Here is an 18112-nt window from a genome sequence, read left to right as displayed (position 1 = left end):
AGGTGTGGTGGCTACAACTTGGGAGTCTGAAGCAGGAGGATCACAAGTTTGAAGCCAACATGGACAATTTAGCAAGACCCGGTCTCAAAATTAAAAAAAAAAAAATTAAAAGGACTGGGGATGTAGATTAGTGGTAGAGCACCCCTGGGTTCAATCACCAGTATGGGGGAGGGGAGTGGTAGGAAGCCTCCTGAAGAGCTTTAACCCAGATTTCCTAAATATTTACATTTTACCACATTTGCTTGATTCATTCTATTTTTTTCTAAGGCATTTGAGAGTGTGTTTCAGATATGATATCCCTTTACCTCTAAATACTTCACTGTATTTCCAAAAATATAACAATAGTTCACTAGTCAAAAGCAGAAAAAGATGCGATGCTAGTAATTAACCCTACATATCTTACACAAAATTCACCAATTTTTCTACTAATGACCTTTATCAGATTTAGGCTTTTAACACTATTTTAATATTTTTCTTACCTTTTGGGCATGTGTACCTTTAAAAACATACTACTGCTGGGCTGGCCATGTATGCTTGTAATCCCAGTGACTTGGAAGGCTGAGGTAGAAGGATCACAAATTCTAGGCAAGCCTCAGAAAACAGTGAGACCCTGTCTCAAAATAAAAAAATACAAAGGACTGGGGATGCAGCTCTGTGATCAAGTGCCCTGGGCTCAAGCACTAGTACCAAAACAAAACAAAACAAAACAAAAAAAGAACAAAAAGAAAAAACCCAAACAATGCTCTGGATATAGCTCAGTTGGTTTAATGCTTACTTAGTGTGCACAAGGCCCTAGGTTCAATTCTTTGTAATTAACACACACACTAACACACCAGCAAGAAAAAAAAAACAAACCCACAATACTGTCAATTGCTATTGCAGTGGTTCCCAGACTTGTACATGAGAATCATCTGGAGATCTTTTAAATTTTTTAAGTTCATATCAGTGAGACCCAGTAGTTATGAAATGCCTAGTGACTCCAATGTGCAGACAGATTTAGGAAATTTTGTGCTGTTTTGAAAGGAATTCTATGGGCTGTGTTGCCCCTGAGATGTTATTTGTGAGACTGGCAGTGAGGGGACACCTAGGGCAGATAAACATCTTCCTGGGAGAGGAAGAACTTTTGAGGTTCTGCCAGACTAAGCAAACTGCTGTCCTTGGGGGTTCTTCCTAAATGGCTCCTTACAGAAGCAACAATTTCCAGAGTCAATTTCTGATTTTCATCCATCTCTTCATTGTTCTCTCTTTTTCTTCAGAGTCTAGCACATAACAAGTGTCTTTTCACAAATGTCCAATGAATTAATGGATGAGATTGTGCTTTCACCAACCTATTTTCTAAGGCCCAGAGAGCAGGGGAAAGGTATTAAATTTATTTGGAGGCAAAATCTCAGGGGTGAAGCAATAACACTGAGGCATAGGAGTCTAAGAAATCTTAACAGAAGTGGTGGTGGGGTTGGGATAGGTATGAGTTCCTCAGAACCTACCTAACAAGGGAAGAAAGCTTTTTATAAATCTGTGCTTTGGTGCATACCTGTATCTCAGTGACTCAAGAGGCTGAGGCAGGTAATCACAAGTTCTAAACAAGCATCAGCAGCTTAGCAAGGCCCTCAGCAACTTAGAAAGATCCTTTCTTAAATAAAAAATAATTTTAGCTCCGGGGTAGAATCTCAGGGTTCAATCCCCAGTATGTGATTGGGGTTTATATCTCTTGGGGAGCCACTGTGGCACTGCAGTCCTCCTAGAGCTGTGCAATAAACATCGAGCAAACACATTTGTGTCTTTTCACAATGTCAGAAGTTGTTGAATAACAATAAATGAACAGGTTACAATTTTTATCTGTGGCAGTTCTCTGAATATTTGTGGGTCACCTGGTAGTCCCTAAGCCAGGCTAATAGACGTCATTTTATTCCAATCATAATTTCTAATATCTGTAATAGCCAATTCATATATCATACTTCACCCAATGATATACACATGTAGGTCACAGAGAGAGATGAATCTAGAGTTAAAGATTATCAATGTAGGTGGTCAGAGAAGGATTGCAATGAATCAGTGCTGCAGAGTTGTCAAAGCAGAGGGTTCCTAAAGATGACGGGCGGTAGGTAGTTTCAGTTTCAGAGTGACCAATGTGAGCTTTGCGTGGTCATCATGGGAAGGAAAAAACATGCTCTGCTAAAGCCTGAGGACAGAGGTTCATTGCTGTGGTGATTTTTCTGAGCAAAGTTCTTGGTGAGTGACCAGGTGACAGGGTCAGGGTGCCTGCTGCATGCAGTCTCAGGGCATTTTTCTTTCACTGTTTTTTTTTTTTTAATAGGTGTGGTGTGGGCACCTGATGATGTCGATTCTCTCCTGTGTCTGGTGTTCCTCATATGATTTGGGATGTCCATGTATCCAGCTACTCCTTGATTTAGTTTGCACATATAAGTTGTTTACCAATTTGTGCCTGAAGGTTGTTCTGGGCAGATGGTGGTTGTATACTTGTATAAACAAGGTCTAGAGCCATTCTACCTTGGCACTTGAACTTAAAATGGGGAGCTCATTGCTGACTACTGCTATACAAAACGGAGAAACTCGGGTTTAGGCAGTACCTGAAAACTTCTGTTTTATACATCAGGGAGTAACTCAGAGCTGGGCACTGCCTGCTCTCCACAGAGAGGGTGGAGAATTCTCTAAGCTCAGCAGGTACCCCGGCCCTACAAGGCATGGGCTTCCTTCAGGGCTGGTCACTAGGAGGCAAGGAGCAAGGCAACCTTCACTGGAGGTCAGGAGTGTAAGGAAGCTGGGTCTGAGCTGGAAGGCAATCCCACAGCCCCGTGCTAGCAGGTGGTTTAACGGTTTGGCGAGCTGGAGTGACCGGTGAGCACCAGGGAACCCTGGGAACGCGGCCATCGGCTGGGGCCGCCCCCTGGCCCTTCCTAGTTACCTAATCGCGCAGACTCTGGAAGTCTGCACTCCCACTTCTCCACTTCCGCCAGGGAATCATTTCCAGCACCGGGCGCCTGAAACCTTAAGTTTCGCCCCCCGCCCCGTTGGACAGCTCCTCCCACCGCCCCGCCCCGCCCCAGGTTTTAAGGGTCTCGGATCCCCTCTCGAGCACCTGAGATCCGTGACATGGAGCCTGGGAGCCACAGGGAAGGCGGCTTCGGCCGCACGGTGTGCGTGCTCACCGGGGCCTCCCGCGGCTTTGGCCGCACGCTGGCTCAGCTCCTGGCTGGGCTGCTGTCCCCCGGCTCGGTGTTGCTCCTAACCGCCCGCAACGAGGAGGCGCTGAAGCAGCTGGAGGCAGAGCTGGTCGCTGAGCATCCAGGCCTGCGCGTGGTGTGGGTGCCCGCCGACCTGGGCTCGGATGCCGGCCTTCAGCAGCTGCTTGGAGCCCTGCGTGACCTCCCCAGACCCGAAGGGCTTCAGCGACTGCTGCTTATAAACAACGCGGGTGAGACGCGGGGGCTCGGGCGGACTCTCCATTTAAGCGTTCACTTCCCACCCCCACCCGCGGGAAAAGAAAGGGCGATTCCTAGGCCATCAGACTAGGTGGCTGAGAGCCCAGACGCCCAGTGGTTACAGTTTGGGTGGCACCCAGGTGCAAAACGTAGAGGAGCAAGCCCGGGTGCACTCAGGTGACCTGGCCCTCACCCTGACAAGGTTTGCCCAAACAAGTTTTCTAAGGCGTCCATAGAACTTTCCAGAACTCCTTGCGCAGCGCCCTCTAGCGAGAGCCTAAGTCCAAACATGATGTCTCCAAATTGCTTTGCTTCTCTAAACTGTCCCTAGAGCGCCGCCCCACCCTCTCCCCAGTCCAAGCAAGGTGAATTCATTCTCACTGGGCAGTTTGGGTAGGTGGTCTCCTCTCCACACATTAGTCTTTCTGCAGAGCTTCAGAAGCAGGAAACGCCTTGGGAAGTGCCAGGTGGATGTTTGCTTTCGGTCTGGATGGGAAGGGGGTTTCTGGAGGAATTGAGGGAGGGCCCTAGGAGGAGAAAGCCCCTCCCATGCTGGGTTATTTCTTTTGCTTCCTACACTCCTGGTGCTGGGGATTGAACCCACAGTCTCCCACATGCTAGGCAAGTGCTCTACCATAGAACTACATCCCTGGTACTTCACTGAGTTATTTCCACCTCTGGTTTTTCAGCCACTCTTGGGGATGTTTCCAAAGGTTTCCTGAACCTGAGTGACCCAGCTGAAGCAAACAGCTATTGGGCTCTGAACTTGACTTCCACACTCTGCCTGACCTCCAGCATCCTGAAGGCCTTCCAGGACTGTCCTGACTTGATTAGGACAGTGGTTAACATTTCATCCATTTGTGCCCTGCAGCCCTTTAGGGGTTGGGCATTGTATTGTGCAGGGAAGGCTGCCCGCGATATGATGTTCCAAGTCCTGGCTGCAGAAGAACCGAGTGTGAGGGTGCTGAGCTATTCCCCAGGTAAGTAGAAGGTACTGCCATCACTGTCCCCCAGAACTGGCTGGTCCCCCCTGAGGGCTGGATAAAAGGCCTAGCCTGTCTCTCTGGGGAAGGACCCACAAGGTATGTTGTTCCTGAATCATGATCCTCACCCGCTAAGGTGACATATACATAGCAGGGAAGTTAGAGCTTGCAGGAGCAGTGGATGAAGACAGAGAGAGTAGGGATTGGCCTGGAATAGAGAGTGGCACAGGGAAGTCTGAGATGTTAGATGAACACTAGGATTTGAATTCTGGGCCCCAACCACCTCTCCTCATATGAAATGGGAAAGATGCTACCTGTCTCACAGGGTAGTTGGGGAGAAGAAGGAGATAGTGTATGTGAAAATGATCCTCAGCAATGAAGTACTCTCCTAGAATTTCTAGTTGTTCCATAGGACTTGTCACACTGCATGACCTTCGTAGGTGTACTTGATGGGAAAACTGGTTCATCTGTGTGTGCCCAGCAGCTAGCTAGCAAAGCTCCACTGGGGCAGTTTGCAGGGAGTGTTAGTAGAGTGACATGTAGACAGGCATTGTTGAGTGGTGACAACCTAGGCTGAACTGGGCTGGAACCCTTGCAGTGGGTGATGCTGGGATGAATAAGATCATTCCCTGTCCTTGTGGAAGTTGAAAGGTATAGGGTCTTGGGACACCTGATCTGGTTTCTGCCCTCTCCACCCAAATACCACAGTGCCAGGGCCTTTATTCTAGACTTGCAGTTCCTGCAGTTAGAAGGGGGTGACAGGGCTGTGGTTGAATGTCTGAGCAGCCAGGTAGAGATCCAGCTTTGTGTCCTGGGGACAGAGATATAATTGAGTGGTCTGCCCAAAGCCCAGATGCGGCAAGATCAGGATCCTACCTTGCTTCCAAGTCTGTGATCATTTCTGTGCTGCGTCTCATGTTCTCCCATTGCTCCCACCCCAGTAAACTCATACACTTATTCTGGAGCCAACACCCCAGCTAATCACCTGCTCTGAGCTCATTCAGAACACAGTGACTAAATGTCAGTTAAGCTAGAAGTGGAGATCGCAGATGGCCACATGGCTAGGTTTGATGTCAGGAGTCTGGGTGTTCTGAGAGAGCTGAGATTTTTAGGAGCTCCCCAGAGCCTTTGTACAAGGCAGAGACCAGTTTGGTTTTCATTTCAGTCTCTGGAAGAATGTTCTAACAGGTGTCCAAAGTTAAGAGTGTGCTATTTGGAAAGGTAGCACATCTCCTGTCATCAGGATGAGAAGCGATTGGAAGGTGTTTGAATGTTAGAAGATGATATTCTTTCCAGCCCTGAGATTCTTGTGATTTTCTGTCCCTCGGGATCATTAACTCTAGATTCTGGGATGTTGTGATTTCTGTATGAAGAATAGCAAGTACTTACAAGAGTTCAAAAGAGAACAACAGTTCCTTTCAAATGGGGAGACTAGGAATGATTTTACTGGAGGTAGATGAACTCTATTGACCCATGAGGGCTGTTTAGATGTTGGCAGGTGGTAGACATGTCCCAGCAGTGCAGGTAAAGAAGGGAAAGTGGGTTATAGAGTGACAGTCCTTGCAGTTTGGAAGCTGGGTGTGCCCAGTAGGAAGTGAGTAAGGGACCTTGATTACTTGGCAGTTAATTCAGAAAACTGGTCAGGGGTAATGGAGGATTTGAAAAGACAAGAAAGAGGGCTGGGGTTGTGGCTCAGTGGCAGAGCGCTTGCCTTGCACACATGAGGCACTGGGTTCAATCCTGGCATCAAAGACATTGTGTGCGCATATAACTAAGAAATTAAAGAGAGAGAGAGAGAAAGCTGAGACCAATTGGATCATTATACCCCGATGGAAATGTAATGACCCAGAGCTAGCTCAGAGCGTTTATTATGTAAGTTTCTTTAAAGCATGCAGGATGAAGGATGAACTTCTGGGTCATCCCATTATAATTATTAGCTTGTACTCATAATTCTTTACCCCAGCAACTGGTATCTAAACTAATGGTCTAAACTGATAGTGTCATGGGAAGCACAGAACAGGGCATTACCATGGCAACTGGGCAGTCTCAACTAGTTCCTTTGCACAAGGAGTTCCCAGCACAGATGCGCCCTGGTCGCTGGACATCCATGACTGTGATTCATATCACCTCTCAGATAGGAAGTCCTGAGGGGTTTGCAGCAGAGAAATGGGTATGATATTTTAGAAAAATGAGTTTAGCAGAAGGGTGGGTTGAAGCACCCACCCTTGAAAAGGAAGGGCCTGGTTGTCAGGGTATGTAGATGCAGGAGGATCCTGCCTGGGACCTGGCTGGCTGTGGGCAGAGGGCAAGGTGGGAGGAGGGCACCAGGGGTTTTAAATACTTCATGTGTAGAAGTGGGAAAGTCAAGAGAAGGTGCTGAGGGACTGGAGTTAGTGTGTGCTTTGCATGTGTAAGGCCCTGAGCTTCATCTCCAGCACCACATTGAAAACAAATGGAAAAGAGAGAGAGAAGGTTCTGTTTGGGCAGGTGGTGAGGGGTGATGACAACAGGGTAGTTTGGAGGGAACCATGTTTTGTGTGGGCTTTGGAATTTGAGTTGGGAACTCAGTAGTGACAAAGTAGCATCTTTAGCCAACTCCGGCCATGCATTTCAGCCCAAATGAAGTATTGCCTCTGGCCAGACCTGACTCGGCTCCATTCTTCTGCTTTTTATCCTCTAGGTCCCCTGGACACAGACATGCAGCAGTTGGCCCGGGAGACCTCAGTGGATCCAGACTTACGAAAAAGGCTACAGGATCTGAAGACAAAGGGGGAACTGGTGGATTGCGGGATGTCAGCCCAGAAGCTGCTGAACTTGCTGCAAACAGACACGTTCGAGTCCGGAGCCCATATAGACTTCTATAGTGAATAGCCTGTGTCTTTGGCTTCCTGGGCGTTTTGAGCTCTACTTTTGGGCACATCTCAGGAGCCCCTATGGCTGCCCACACCCTTTCACAAAGCCCCCTGCCAACCCTGCCCAACACAGATAACCACTCATGCCTACTGCCCTGCCTGCAAAGGCAGCCAATGGGAGTGGCTGGTATCACCAGTTGTCAGGATCTCTGTCATGCAGCCTGGCTGATAAGGAGGCTTGGAGAGAGGTTATGGGTGTTGTAGTTCTCTATCCCCAGGAACAGAATTTTAGGGATGGGAAAAGTCGCTGAAACACTGAAGAGAGAACTTTGGGACTCTTGCCCCTGGCTGGTCCATGGGAAAGGAGGGAGTGATGTGATGTGAAGGGTGGCCCATGTAGACTCACAGGTGGCCTGGAGGGAAAGAGGACAGAGCAGGTTCCAGCCCACACAGATACCCTTTGCTCGGGATAATCTCGAGATCTTCTGTTGAATTTCCTGTCTTTATCCTGATGCCTTCTTTTAGAACTGACCTTCCCTCTAGGCTGGGTGTTTATGTACATGAAGAAGGAAGATATAAGTAAAAGGAGGCTCAATCTTCATTAATGCCTGCATCCTGCTCTCCTAGAGAGCTCATAGCTGGGATTACGGGTGTGCACCTTCATGCCCCATGTGCTATTAAGGTCTTGTTCATAAGGGAGGGCAACAGAAAGACATGTTTATATTTTAAAGGTCTCAATAATAAACTATTTTTTTCTCTGAACACCAAAAAAAAAAAAAATGTAAAAAAATGCCAAAGAACTACTCCAGATGCCCAAGAAAGGAATCAAAATAAAGAACATGAGTACATATTTTGATGTTGTATCTGTTGTTTTTAGTTTGGGGTATTGAACCCAAGGGTGCCCTACCATGGAGCTACATCCCCAGGACTTTTTATTTTTATTTTGAGACAGGGTCTTGTTAAGTTGCCAAGGCTTGCCTTGAACTTGTGATCCTCCTACCTCAGCCTCCTGAGTCACTGGGTTTATAGGTATGCACCACCACACCTGGTTAGAACTTGAATACATAGAAGATGTGGTATAATAAAAATGTAGATAACCAGTGAGAACAGAAGAGTGTTTAAATATATTTTTTGTTTCCATGCTGTTAAAATTGAAGATACCAAAAATAATTCATAAAGGAGAAGACCATAATGTATAAGACAAAATACTGATAAGCTGAGTCAAAAGGCTGTACTATAGGGGCTGGGGTTGTGGCTCAGCAGCAGAATGCTCACCTAGCACGTGCAAGGTCCTGTGTTCGGTCCTCAGCACCACATAAAAGCAAATAAAAGGTATTGTGTCCAACTACAATTAAAAAGTAAATATTTTTTTTTTAAAAAAGGCTGTACTATAGTTTGGATATGAAGTGTCCTCCAGAGGCTCATGGTAAATAGGCCTGATGGCCAGAGTGTGGTGCTGTTGGAAGATGGTTAAAAACTAATGGTTGGAGCCTAATGAAAGGAAGCTAGGTCATTGGGGTGGGGGCATGCCCTTGAGTGGGGATATTGGGTCCCAGGCTCCTCTCATTTCGTTCCATCCACCATGAGGTATGTAGGTTTCCTCCACCAGATGCTCCTGCCAGGATATTCTGCCTCATCAAAGACCTAGAGGTAACAGGGCCAAGAAACCATGAGACAAAATCTTTCCTCACTTTAAGTGCATTTCTCAGTATTTTGTCACAGTGGTGGAAAACTAACATAAGATACATGAAGTTTTTTTCAGTTCTGGGATTGAACCCAGAGACATTACCACTGAGCTATATTTCCACCCTTTTTAATTTTTGAGACAAAGTCTCACCAAGATGTGCAGACTGGCCTCAAACTGGTAATCCTGAACGTCCTGAGTTACTGGAATTTCAGGTGTGTCCACTGTATACAGCACCTACATAAAAAAAAATAGTACCTGAGAAGGTATTGAGGAAGGGATTAAATGTGCTAGATCTCTCGTAATATGGAGGGATATTAATAGCAATAATAATTTCTACTACTTGTTGAATCATGAAAAATGTATTAAGTGCTTTATGTCTAGTGGCTTTGTCCCACCCTCTATTAATATAAGAATTGTTTGCTGGGCATGATGGCACACACCTTTAATCCTAGTGGCTCAGGAGGCTAAGGCAGGAGGATTGAAAGTTCAAAGCCAGCCTCAGCAACTAAGCAAGCCCCTAAGCAACGTAGTGTTACCTGCCTCAAAATAAAAATTTTAAAAGGGGCTGGGAATGTGGCTCAGTGGTTAATGCCCCTGGGTTCAATCTCTGTGTGTGTGTGTGTGTGTGTGTGTGTGTGTGTGTGTATTGTTTGAATGGCTCACCATTACAACTCCAGAGCTAGCCCGTTTTCTATTTCATAGTAGTCTTTCAACAAGTATTAGTGCAATGTTTAAAACATTTAATAAAGTAAACAAGGTTTGAAGGTATTATATGACCTGCCCGAGACAGTACAAATAAAGGCAAGGATTATAAACAAGCCTCCAAAGTGCAAAGTCATTGTTGTCCTAACACATAATGTTTTGATGACTTTGGTGTGTGCATGGTCCTAGGAACCTAACCTGCAGCCTCACACATCCTAGGAAAGCCTGCTACCATTAAGCCACATCCCTAGCCCAAGGTTTTGATTTTAATGTTGGTGGAAAAACACAAGTGCATGCATTTATAATTTTATTTCAAAAGCAACCATTAGTATAATTAAAGTAGGATTGCAACTTCCAAATCAATAGGAGGTAAAGTAATTATAACAAAAGAAATGAGTAAAGAAAAAGTGAATAAATAGAAAGCTCAACGAAGCCAAGAAATAGGAAGCCTAATAGAAAAATGGGCAAAGAGCATAACAAACAGCTTAAAGGGTAAGAAAAAAAATGTACAACCCGGGGCTGAGGAATAGCTCAGGGGTAGAGCTTCTGCCTGGCACGCCTGAGGTCCTGGTTTCCATCCCCAGCTCTGCAACTGAAGAACAACCTTCCTAAAATCCAAAGAAATAAAGGAAGGCCGGTGTGTAGCTCAGGGGTAGAATGTCTGCCTAGGACGTATAAGACCCCGTTTAATCCCTGCACCACCAGGAAGGGCGGTGGGGCAGAAAGAAGAAAGAAACATAGTGAAATGGACATGCTTATCTAGGTTGGAGTACAAACTTGTTTTAATCATTTTAAAGCTCATTTTGACAACATCTATTCGAGTGAAGAATATTCAAGTCCTTTTATCAGTTTCCCAGGATTTTATAAATTATTTTCTTTTATAAAAGTTGTTCAAACATGGGGCTCATGTATCTTTATACTCAGACTGGCAATGGGACTGTTTCCATTTCTGTATCAAACATACCAAAAAGAGAGACAGTAATATAATGGGCCTCATTGTGTCCATAAGCCAGATTCGATACTAAAATTAATGTCAAGGTTTTGCCTCCCTTTGCTTTATCTATTTTCTCCTTCTCTCTGTGTGTGTTACTGGAATATCTTAAGAAAATCTCAGATTTTGTGTCACTTTATATCTAAAAACTCTGATCATTTTCTTACATAATTATATGCCATTATCAGACCTTAAAAGATTAAAAAATAAATCATTGATATCATTAATAACCAGTCCATATTAAAATTTACCCAACTATATTATAACTGTGTTTTTACATTGATTTGGTTGAATCAGAATCCATATGTGTATATGTGTAAATACACACACACACACACACACACACACACACACACACACACATATATATATATATATATTGGGGGGGGGTACCAGAGATTGAACCCAGGTTCTCTTAACCACTAAGCCATATCCCCAGCTCCCTTTTAGGTTTTGAGACAGGGCCTTGCCAAGTTGCTGTTAAAACTGAAGATACCAAAAATAATTCCTGCCTCAGCCTCCCTAGTTGCTGGGATTTAGATATGGGCTACCTCACCAGGCATAAAATCTGTATTTTGAATTTAGTTGTAATGTCCCTAATATAAAGTAATCCCTCCCTTCTTTCTTTGTTTGCCATTGACTCAAAGAAACTTATCATAAAGACTCATGTTCTGGATTTTTTTCTGCTTTCTTAATTCATTTTTCACTTCCCATCTCTCAAATACTCTAAAGGGTTGCTGTGGAGTTTACATTTCATCACATCAAAAGGTACATAATACAGAACCTGAACTTTAGATAAGAGCGACCTCTTAACTCTTTGAAATCTCCGAATTACCCAACAGGTTCAGATAGGGACAATCCTGTCCCTCTGTTATAAATTTCCCCATGAACTTTTCATCTAATTGTTTCACCCATTGATAATATTTGCCTGAATCAATTATTTTACTACCAGTTATAAAATAGTAATATTTTTTCCTCTGTCATTTCTTCTACATTAATTAGCTGAAATTTTCTATAAATTATTCCTGGCTAAAGCCAAATATGTAACAGTGGTCCACTTTGTGCTTTGAATATGGCCCTTGCTACTCTGCCACTGCAACTGATTTTTAAAATGGACATGTTTCTTACTCTTCCCTTCTCCCACCACTCCATAATCTCAGGGGAAACAAGAGTACCTTTCTTCCCTATCTTAGGTAGATTTATCTGTCCTTGAGCAGATACCCACCATTGGGGTGAAGTAATCCATTGGGGTGGCATCAGAAGATCTCAGAAATGACTATCCCCCAAATGAACAAGTGAACTCCAACTCTATTAGAGGACATGTGGAATGTAGCCTTTGAATCATCTCTTAAAAGCCCGTGCTCCTGCTGATGGGCAGAATTCACAGCCTTTGGGACAGGAGTCCACTGTTTCTCCTTTGCTAGCAAAGCAATAAATCTTTTTCCTTTTTCTCAAAACTGTGTCCTTGTTATTGGATTGGCATCGAGGACAAGGACTGAACTTTCAGCAACAAATTTGGCACCCTAGATGGGACCCTAGAGCAGTCCCCACTCCAGCTTTCTTGGTAGGCCTACATCTCCAAGGAACCCCACTTCCATGGTAAGGATAAAGGTTGCTGGCGAACTTGCTGCAACTGCTGGTGAGTTTGCCACTGCTTGAACCAGAGGAGCTGTTCCTGTGAGTATAAGGAGCAGGTAGGGGACCATCCCAGCAGCTACTGAAGCTCCTTTTGCTCCTTTTTCTGCCTTCCCTTTCTGAACATTCCACAGTTTGCTCGTCATGGGTCCATCATGGTCCACTTTGAGAAAAAGGAAATTTAACTGAGGAAATTGGAGACAACTTCGGCCATCTGGTAAATCCCCCGGTGTGCACACCAAGACCCTTGATTCCACTCATCTGGTTCCTCTTTGTGGGAACATCTGGTCCCTCTTTCTGGGAACATCTGGTCTTCTTTCTGGGGACATCTGCAGTGCCTCTGATGAAGGAGTCACGGTTAAGGATAACTCAGGAACCTAGGGATGTTTACTGCTTTTTGATCTGTTCTAGGTTCCCATCTGTTTGTTGACTTGGGTTTGGGAATTCCCTCTGGTTGTCTGTGTTTTTGTTTTGTTTGTATCTGTTACTTCCCCTTTTAAGACATGGCCAATACTGCATTGATCCTCTAGGTAGTGTCTTGGGAAAGATCTTGGCTGCTCAATTTAAAGGTTCCCATCTATCGACCATGGTTTGGTCTCTCTGTGTTGTATCATGTTTGTACAATCTTGCAATTGGAGTTGGTCTGTTACAGGTAAAGTAAGTTGAAGAAAGGGCCACCTATAGGTATAAGTCTAAGATAATGTTTTTCTGCAATGATCTGGCTTTTAGATAGCTTTCTGGATTATTGTACAATCTTGCAGTTGGAGTTGTTCTGTTAAAACTAAAATAAGTGGAAGAAATTTGTATGTGCAGGTCTCTGTGTTATAAAGGTTTCTGACTTTTAGCCCTGGTTTTGGTGATCCTCTCTCATCTATTCTTTTGTATGTGTAACTGGCTCTTTACATGGGCCATGATAGGGATGACCCTGTCTAAGAGAAAGAGAATTTACTGTAGCACAGTCTGGACTTTGAATGTCTTTGCTGTATTATTATACAATTCTGAAGTTCAATTTAGTCTGTCAGAGGCAAAGTATATGTAAGAGATTCTGTACGTACATGCATTTATGCCGTTACCTAATAAGGGGTCTGAGCCATCAGGAACTAATTTGAAGGTGCCAAAAGACACTGCTTCTGTGCAAGGATAGCAGGACACCAGATGAAAGTGTTAAAAAGATTTAGATCTTTTAAACCCAGCACCGGCACTCCCAGCACTGTTTCTCAGCCTTGTCCCAAGCAGCTGCAGGTCATCTCATTGTGGTCAAGGACACTGGCCCTAAATTAGAAAAAAATCCCAGAAAAGTTGCCTGGGCTGTAGAAAAATAGCAAAAGGGACCCTGGCCTCAGCCCCTGCCTTCCAGCCCCTTTTGCCCATGGAAGGTGGAGGATTCTGGCCACAAAGGATGTGGCAGTAGTTTTCAGCACTGTTAGTTTATGACCTAGGGACAGGAATAGTCTCCCCTTTTAAGATCTGACAGTACACCCCATTTGGCCGCGAGATATCCGTCACTGAGGCAAAGCAATTTTTGCTATAACAGTATCCCATCAAACTAAATACCTGGGAGACTGACAGAATCGATAACTACACCCAGAAAAGAAAACGACAGAAACTAAGGCCAACTCCAGTTTTGTAAGCAGCTTCTGCAAAGGGGTCTTCAAGGAAGCCTAAATAAAAGGATGGAAACAGCCACCTCCATTGCATATCAATATGCCTCGTATAAGAAAAAGGCCCAGAAGGAGAGTCTGGGTGCAGTTGAAAATGGCAAACTCGCTTAGGGTTGATGGCATTGTGATGATGGTAATGGAGACAGGTGAGGCTCAAAAGTGCCTTGTGCTCCAACCCTTTGAATGCAGCCTGGAAGAAAAAAGATTAAGGCACAGGTTTTCATATGCTGAATTGTCCAAACCTCGCCCTGGATGAAATTTCTTGTGTAAATTAAATGCAGAGATAACATTCATAAGGACTGTTTCAGACTATGAATTTAAGAAAGGGTCCAAAACTAGAAAAGATAAAAGAAAGTTACAGGTATGGAAATATAATATAGTAGAGAAAATTAGAAGTAAAAGAATTATTTCTGGATAAGAAAGTATTTTGTCTGGTAAAGTAATAATACTCTTGGGCTAAAGTCTAAGATGAAAGAAGATAAAACTAAGAACATAAAAAAGTTGTGAATGTTTAAGTAAGTTGCCCAATGTTTGTGGAAGACAAATCTCAAAGTTTGTTTTTGTGATTCAGTTGGCTATAATTAGCACAGTCAAAATTATCTGAACTTTAATGTACTGATATGAAGCAAAGTCTGAAACGTTAATCTGCTCTTTTCTATCAAGATAATTTTCTTGTATTTGTTAGGTTTTATTACTTGGGAAAACTAAGTCTTAAATGAATTAGGGTTTGTACCTGTTTTAAAGTGTTAAAGATTACTTTTTACGGGTCACACAACTGTTATTTAGGTTATAACAATAGAGTTGACACCGTAAATATATGTGACTAGGTATATATATGCATCTGAGAACTAAATCTGTGTAAGACTTGTTTAAGTGTTATGTAAAAGTTTATAAAATGAAATTTTATGTAGTTTCCTGGCAAGATAATCAAGAAGTGCTCTCTTTATACATTGTATCTGACATAGAAGGGCCACATTATCATTTGAAGATCTGTCATATTTGTTTGCTTTGACCAAGTCAATTTATGATCATTAACACTGTTCTCTACAGGTATAACAGATTTAAGGCTATCCTTTGATTTTTGTTAACCCATGTAGGCCTGTGATTATTGTTATCGTACATTCTAGATTCTAAATTGTACTTTCAAAGGTAAACTTAGTTAAATGTAAAGCTTAGGAGAACATTTTGCCAAGGTGGTGTTCTCCAAACTAAAATTATGTTTGGAGAATTCCAAATTCTCAAATTTATATAAAAATAACAAATTTGGGGGTATGGGGTTGTAGCTCAGTGGTAGAGAACTTGCCTAGCATGGGTGAGGCACTGGGATCAATCCCTGGCACCACATAAAAATAAATAAATAAAATAAAGATATTGTGTCCATCTAGACAACTTAAAATCATAAAGTATAATACTAATAACAAATTTTGTTGGTATTTATTCATGTCACTTGATGTTTTATAGCTGGATAAAGTAACCTGTTGTCAATAAATTATATATACAATATTGTGTTACTTCTCACACTGAAATTGGAATTTAAGTGAATTTTTGAAAGACAATAAGGAAATCCTGATCTGTTTAAAGGTGACATTATAAAACATGGAAGCATTGTGCCACTTTTTCCACAAAAAACAAAGTTAAAAGCTCTCTTAGCCTTTCTTTAATTCATGTTTCAGATGTAATGTTGCATTGTCTTAATTATGAAGAGCCCTGAATTACCTGAGATTAGGCCCTGCCTTCCACCTAACTCCATGTTAGAATGGCTCCAAAATAGGCTACACTTCAGCTCATTTAAATTTATGTTCAAAAGATTGATTTTGTTGTAAAGATTACTGTGATCTCAAACTGTGGATATAATGTATAACTAAGTAAAGGTTCAAGAGTATGAAGTTCATTTTTCTAGGTTCATAGCTATTACACAAACTGAATGTGTTTTTGCTGTTAATTTCATCTTGTATTTTCCTTGTAACTGTTGCCTGTTAGTGTTTTGCAGAGATACTGCTTCTAAAAACAAACAAACAAAAAAAAAAACCTGGGTTAATTTGAGATAATAAGCCATCATATACAGGACAGATAGTATATAATTCTGACTATCAATACTAATGCTGACCCCAATTAAATGAAATGGATATCTGTAAAATTATAGATATTGAAGTTATAACCTGTTGCTCTCTCTTAAAGACTGGTGAAGCTGGCTTGTTGGGTGTTCAAAATCAAAAACTTGGAGACCAAAGTCAAGAAAGTAAAAGGGCCAAGGGAAAAAACAGCCAATATTTTGGCCCTTGTGTTCTAAGGTCAGCCAGGACCCAGAGAATGACAGGAACCCCTCTCTGGACCCTGCAACTCTGGTGAGTCACCCAATCTGCTGATCAGGGAGATTAAGAAGACACTAGAGAACAGGAAGCCAACCAGTACACATTCTGCAAAGAGGAGGGTTATTGGAGATGGAAATTTCCCTGATGCTTTCAAGAGAAGCTACATATGGTCAGCAGGACCCTGACCCATCCTGGGAGATGGCACCACTGGTAGAAGAAAAGCTGAAGGAGCCAAGAGGCTTCACATATGTCCCCAAGAGTGATCTCTGAGGAATCTCAGCTGATTTTTAAGAGCAGATAGGAACAAGGTCAGTCTTTTTGGCGGGAGTGGGGTAGGGCGGGTGCTGGGGATCAAACCCAGGGCCTTGTGCATGTGAGGCAAGCACTCTACCAACTGAGCTATATCCAGATGTCCACAAGGTGGGATCCAGCCCACAAGGTCAGTGTTGACCAACTTGGTCTTAAAGACCTGGCAGGAGAGCATAGCCTCAGCATAGTCCTACGTGGACATTTAAAAGGAAAAACAATTTTTTAAATGTAACTTAAGATGTACATCTATGTCAGCCCTACAAAAAGTAAGTAAAGCTGGAGGCTGTAAAGAAAGGGTTCTTGTATGAGAGTGCCTAATAATAATGATCCCAAATTATTCCAGAGTTGCCAGTTTGTCCTGAGTTACTTTGAGTTTGATCTAATAGACTTACTAATCTTTCTCATCTTCTACATTTATAAACTTGATTTGTTTTCCACTGATAAGATTATGAGTTACTGTTCTCATGGTTTCAGAAACTGGCTGAAATACCAATTGCTTTTGTGCCAATTGTTTATTTTTTAAAAAGAGTAATGCTTTGCTTCTTGTTAATTATTGGCTTAGTATGATCCCTGCCCTATGTATGCCTTGTCCAATCACCTGCCATCTACCACTGTGGACCTCTGGTCTGCTCTGATGCTGAATGCCCTTCATTGTCCACACATCACTTGATTGAGAAAAAGAACTTAGGGTTACTTCCCCCAACTTCACCTGCTTTCAGCAGGAAGTAGTTTGGAGATGTCCTCACCCAATTTCCATAGAAATGAAATGTAGAAATTGAGAGTGGGTAAATGCAACAGTGGCCTAATTTATGCTTTGAATATGACCCTTGCTGCTCTGCCACTGCAATTGATTTTTTTTTTAATGGGGACATGTTTATTTCTCTCCCTCTCTCCCTATTCCTCTATAATCTACCCTGCTTCTTTTTTAAATATTTTTTTAGTTATACATGGACACAATATCTTTATTTTTTTTAGTTTTTATATGGTGCTGAGGATCAAACCCAGGGTCTCACACGTGCGAGGCGAGCGCTCTACCGCTGAGCCACAACCCCAGCCCTACCCTACTTCTTAATCTCAGGAGAAACAGGATTACCTTCTTCTTCATCTTAGGCAGATTTATCTGTCTTTGACTACACACCTACCATAGGAATGAAGTAATCCAGACTTTGGGGATGGTACCAGAAGATCTCAGAAATGACTATCCCCCAAATTAACAAGTGAACTACAACTCCAACAGAGAACACTTGGAACGTAGCCTTTGAATCACCTCTTTAAAAGCCCCTTGTACCTGCTGATGGGCAGAATCCACAGCCTTTGGGACAGAAATCCCTTGCATTTCTCCTTTGCTAACAAAGCAACAAATTGCAGCTTAGCAATGCCCTCAGCAATTTAGTGAGACCCTGTCTTAAAATAAAAAAATAAGAAGAACCCAGTGCAAAAAAAAAAAAACCAAATACACACACACACACACAATTTGGAGGAGCCCTGTGGCAGCTCTATCCTGAAAGAGCTATCCTGAAAGAGCTACTTCATTAACATT

At 42.9% G+C, this 18112-nt stretch overlaps 1 protein-coding gene across 1 annotated transcript; it reads left to right on the top strand.

The window, feature by feature from the left end:
• Positions 1-2962: 2962 nt before the first annotated feature.
• On the top strand, positions 2963-8126 carry SPR (sepiapterin reductase). The gene is made up of 3 exons (XM_081265230.1): positions 2963-3433; positions 4130-4420; positions 7104-8126. The coding sequence occupies exons 1-3, from the start codon at positions 3112-3114 to the stop codon at positions 7292-7294; spliced, it is 804 nt and encodes a 267-aa protein (XP_081121356.1). The 5' UTR covers positions 2963-3111; the 3' UTR covers positions 7295-8126.
• The last annotated feature ends 9986 nt before the right edge of the window (positions 8127-18112 follow it).

This window comes from Spermophilus citellus, assembly GCF_964194105.1.
Source record: "Spermophilus citellus genome assembly, chromosome: 13".
Taxonomy (NCBI): Eukaryota; Metazoa; Chordata; class Mammalia; order Rodentia; family Sciuridae; genus Spermophilus; species Spermophilus citellus.
Note: the sequence above shows the minus strand (reverse complement) of the source record. Positions and strands in the feature narration are given on the sequence as shown.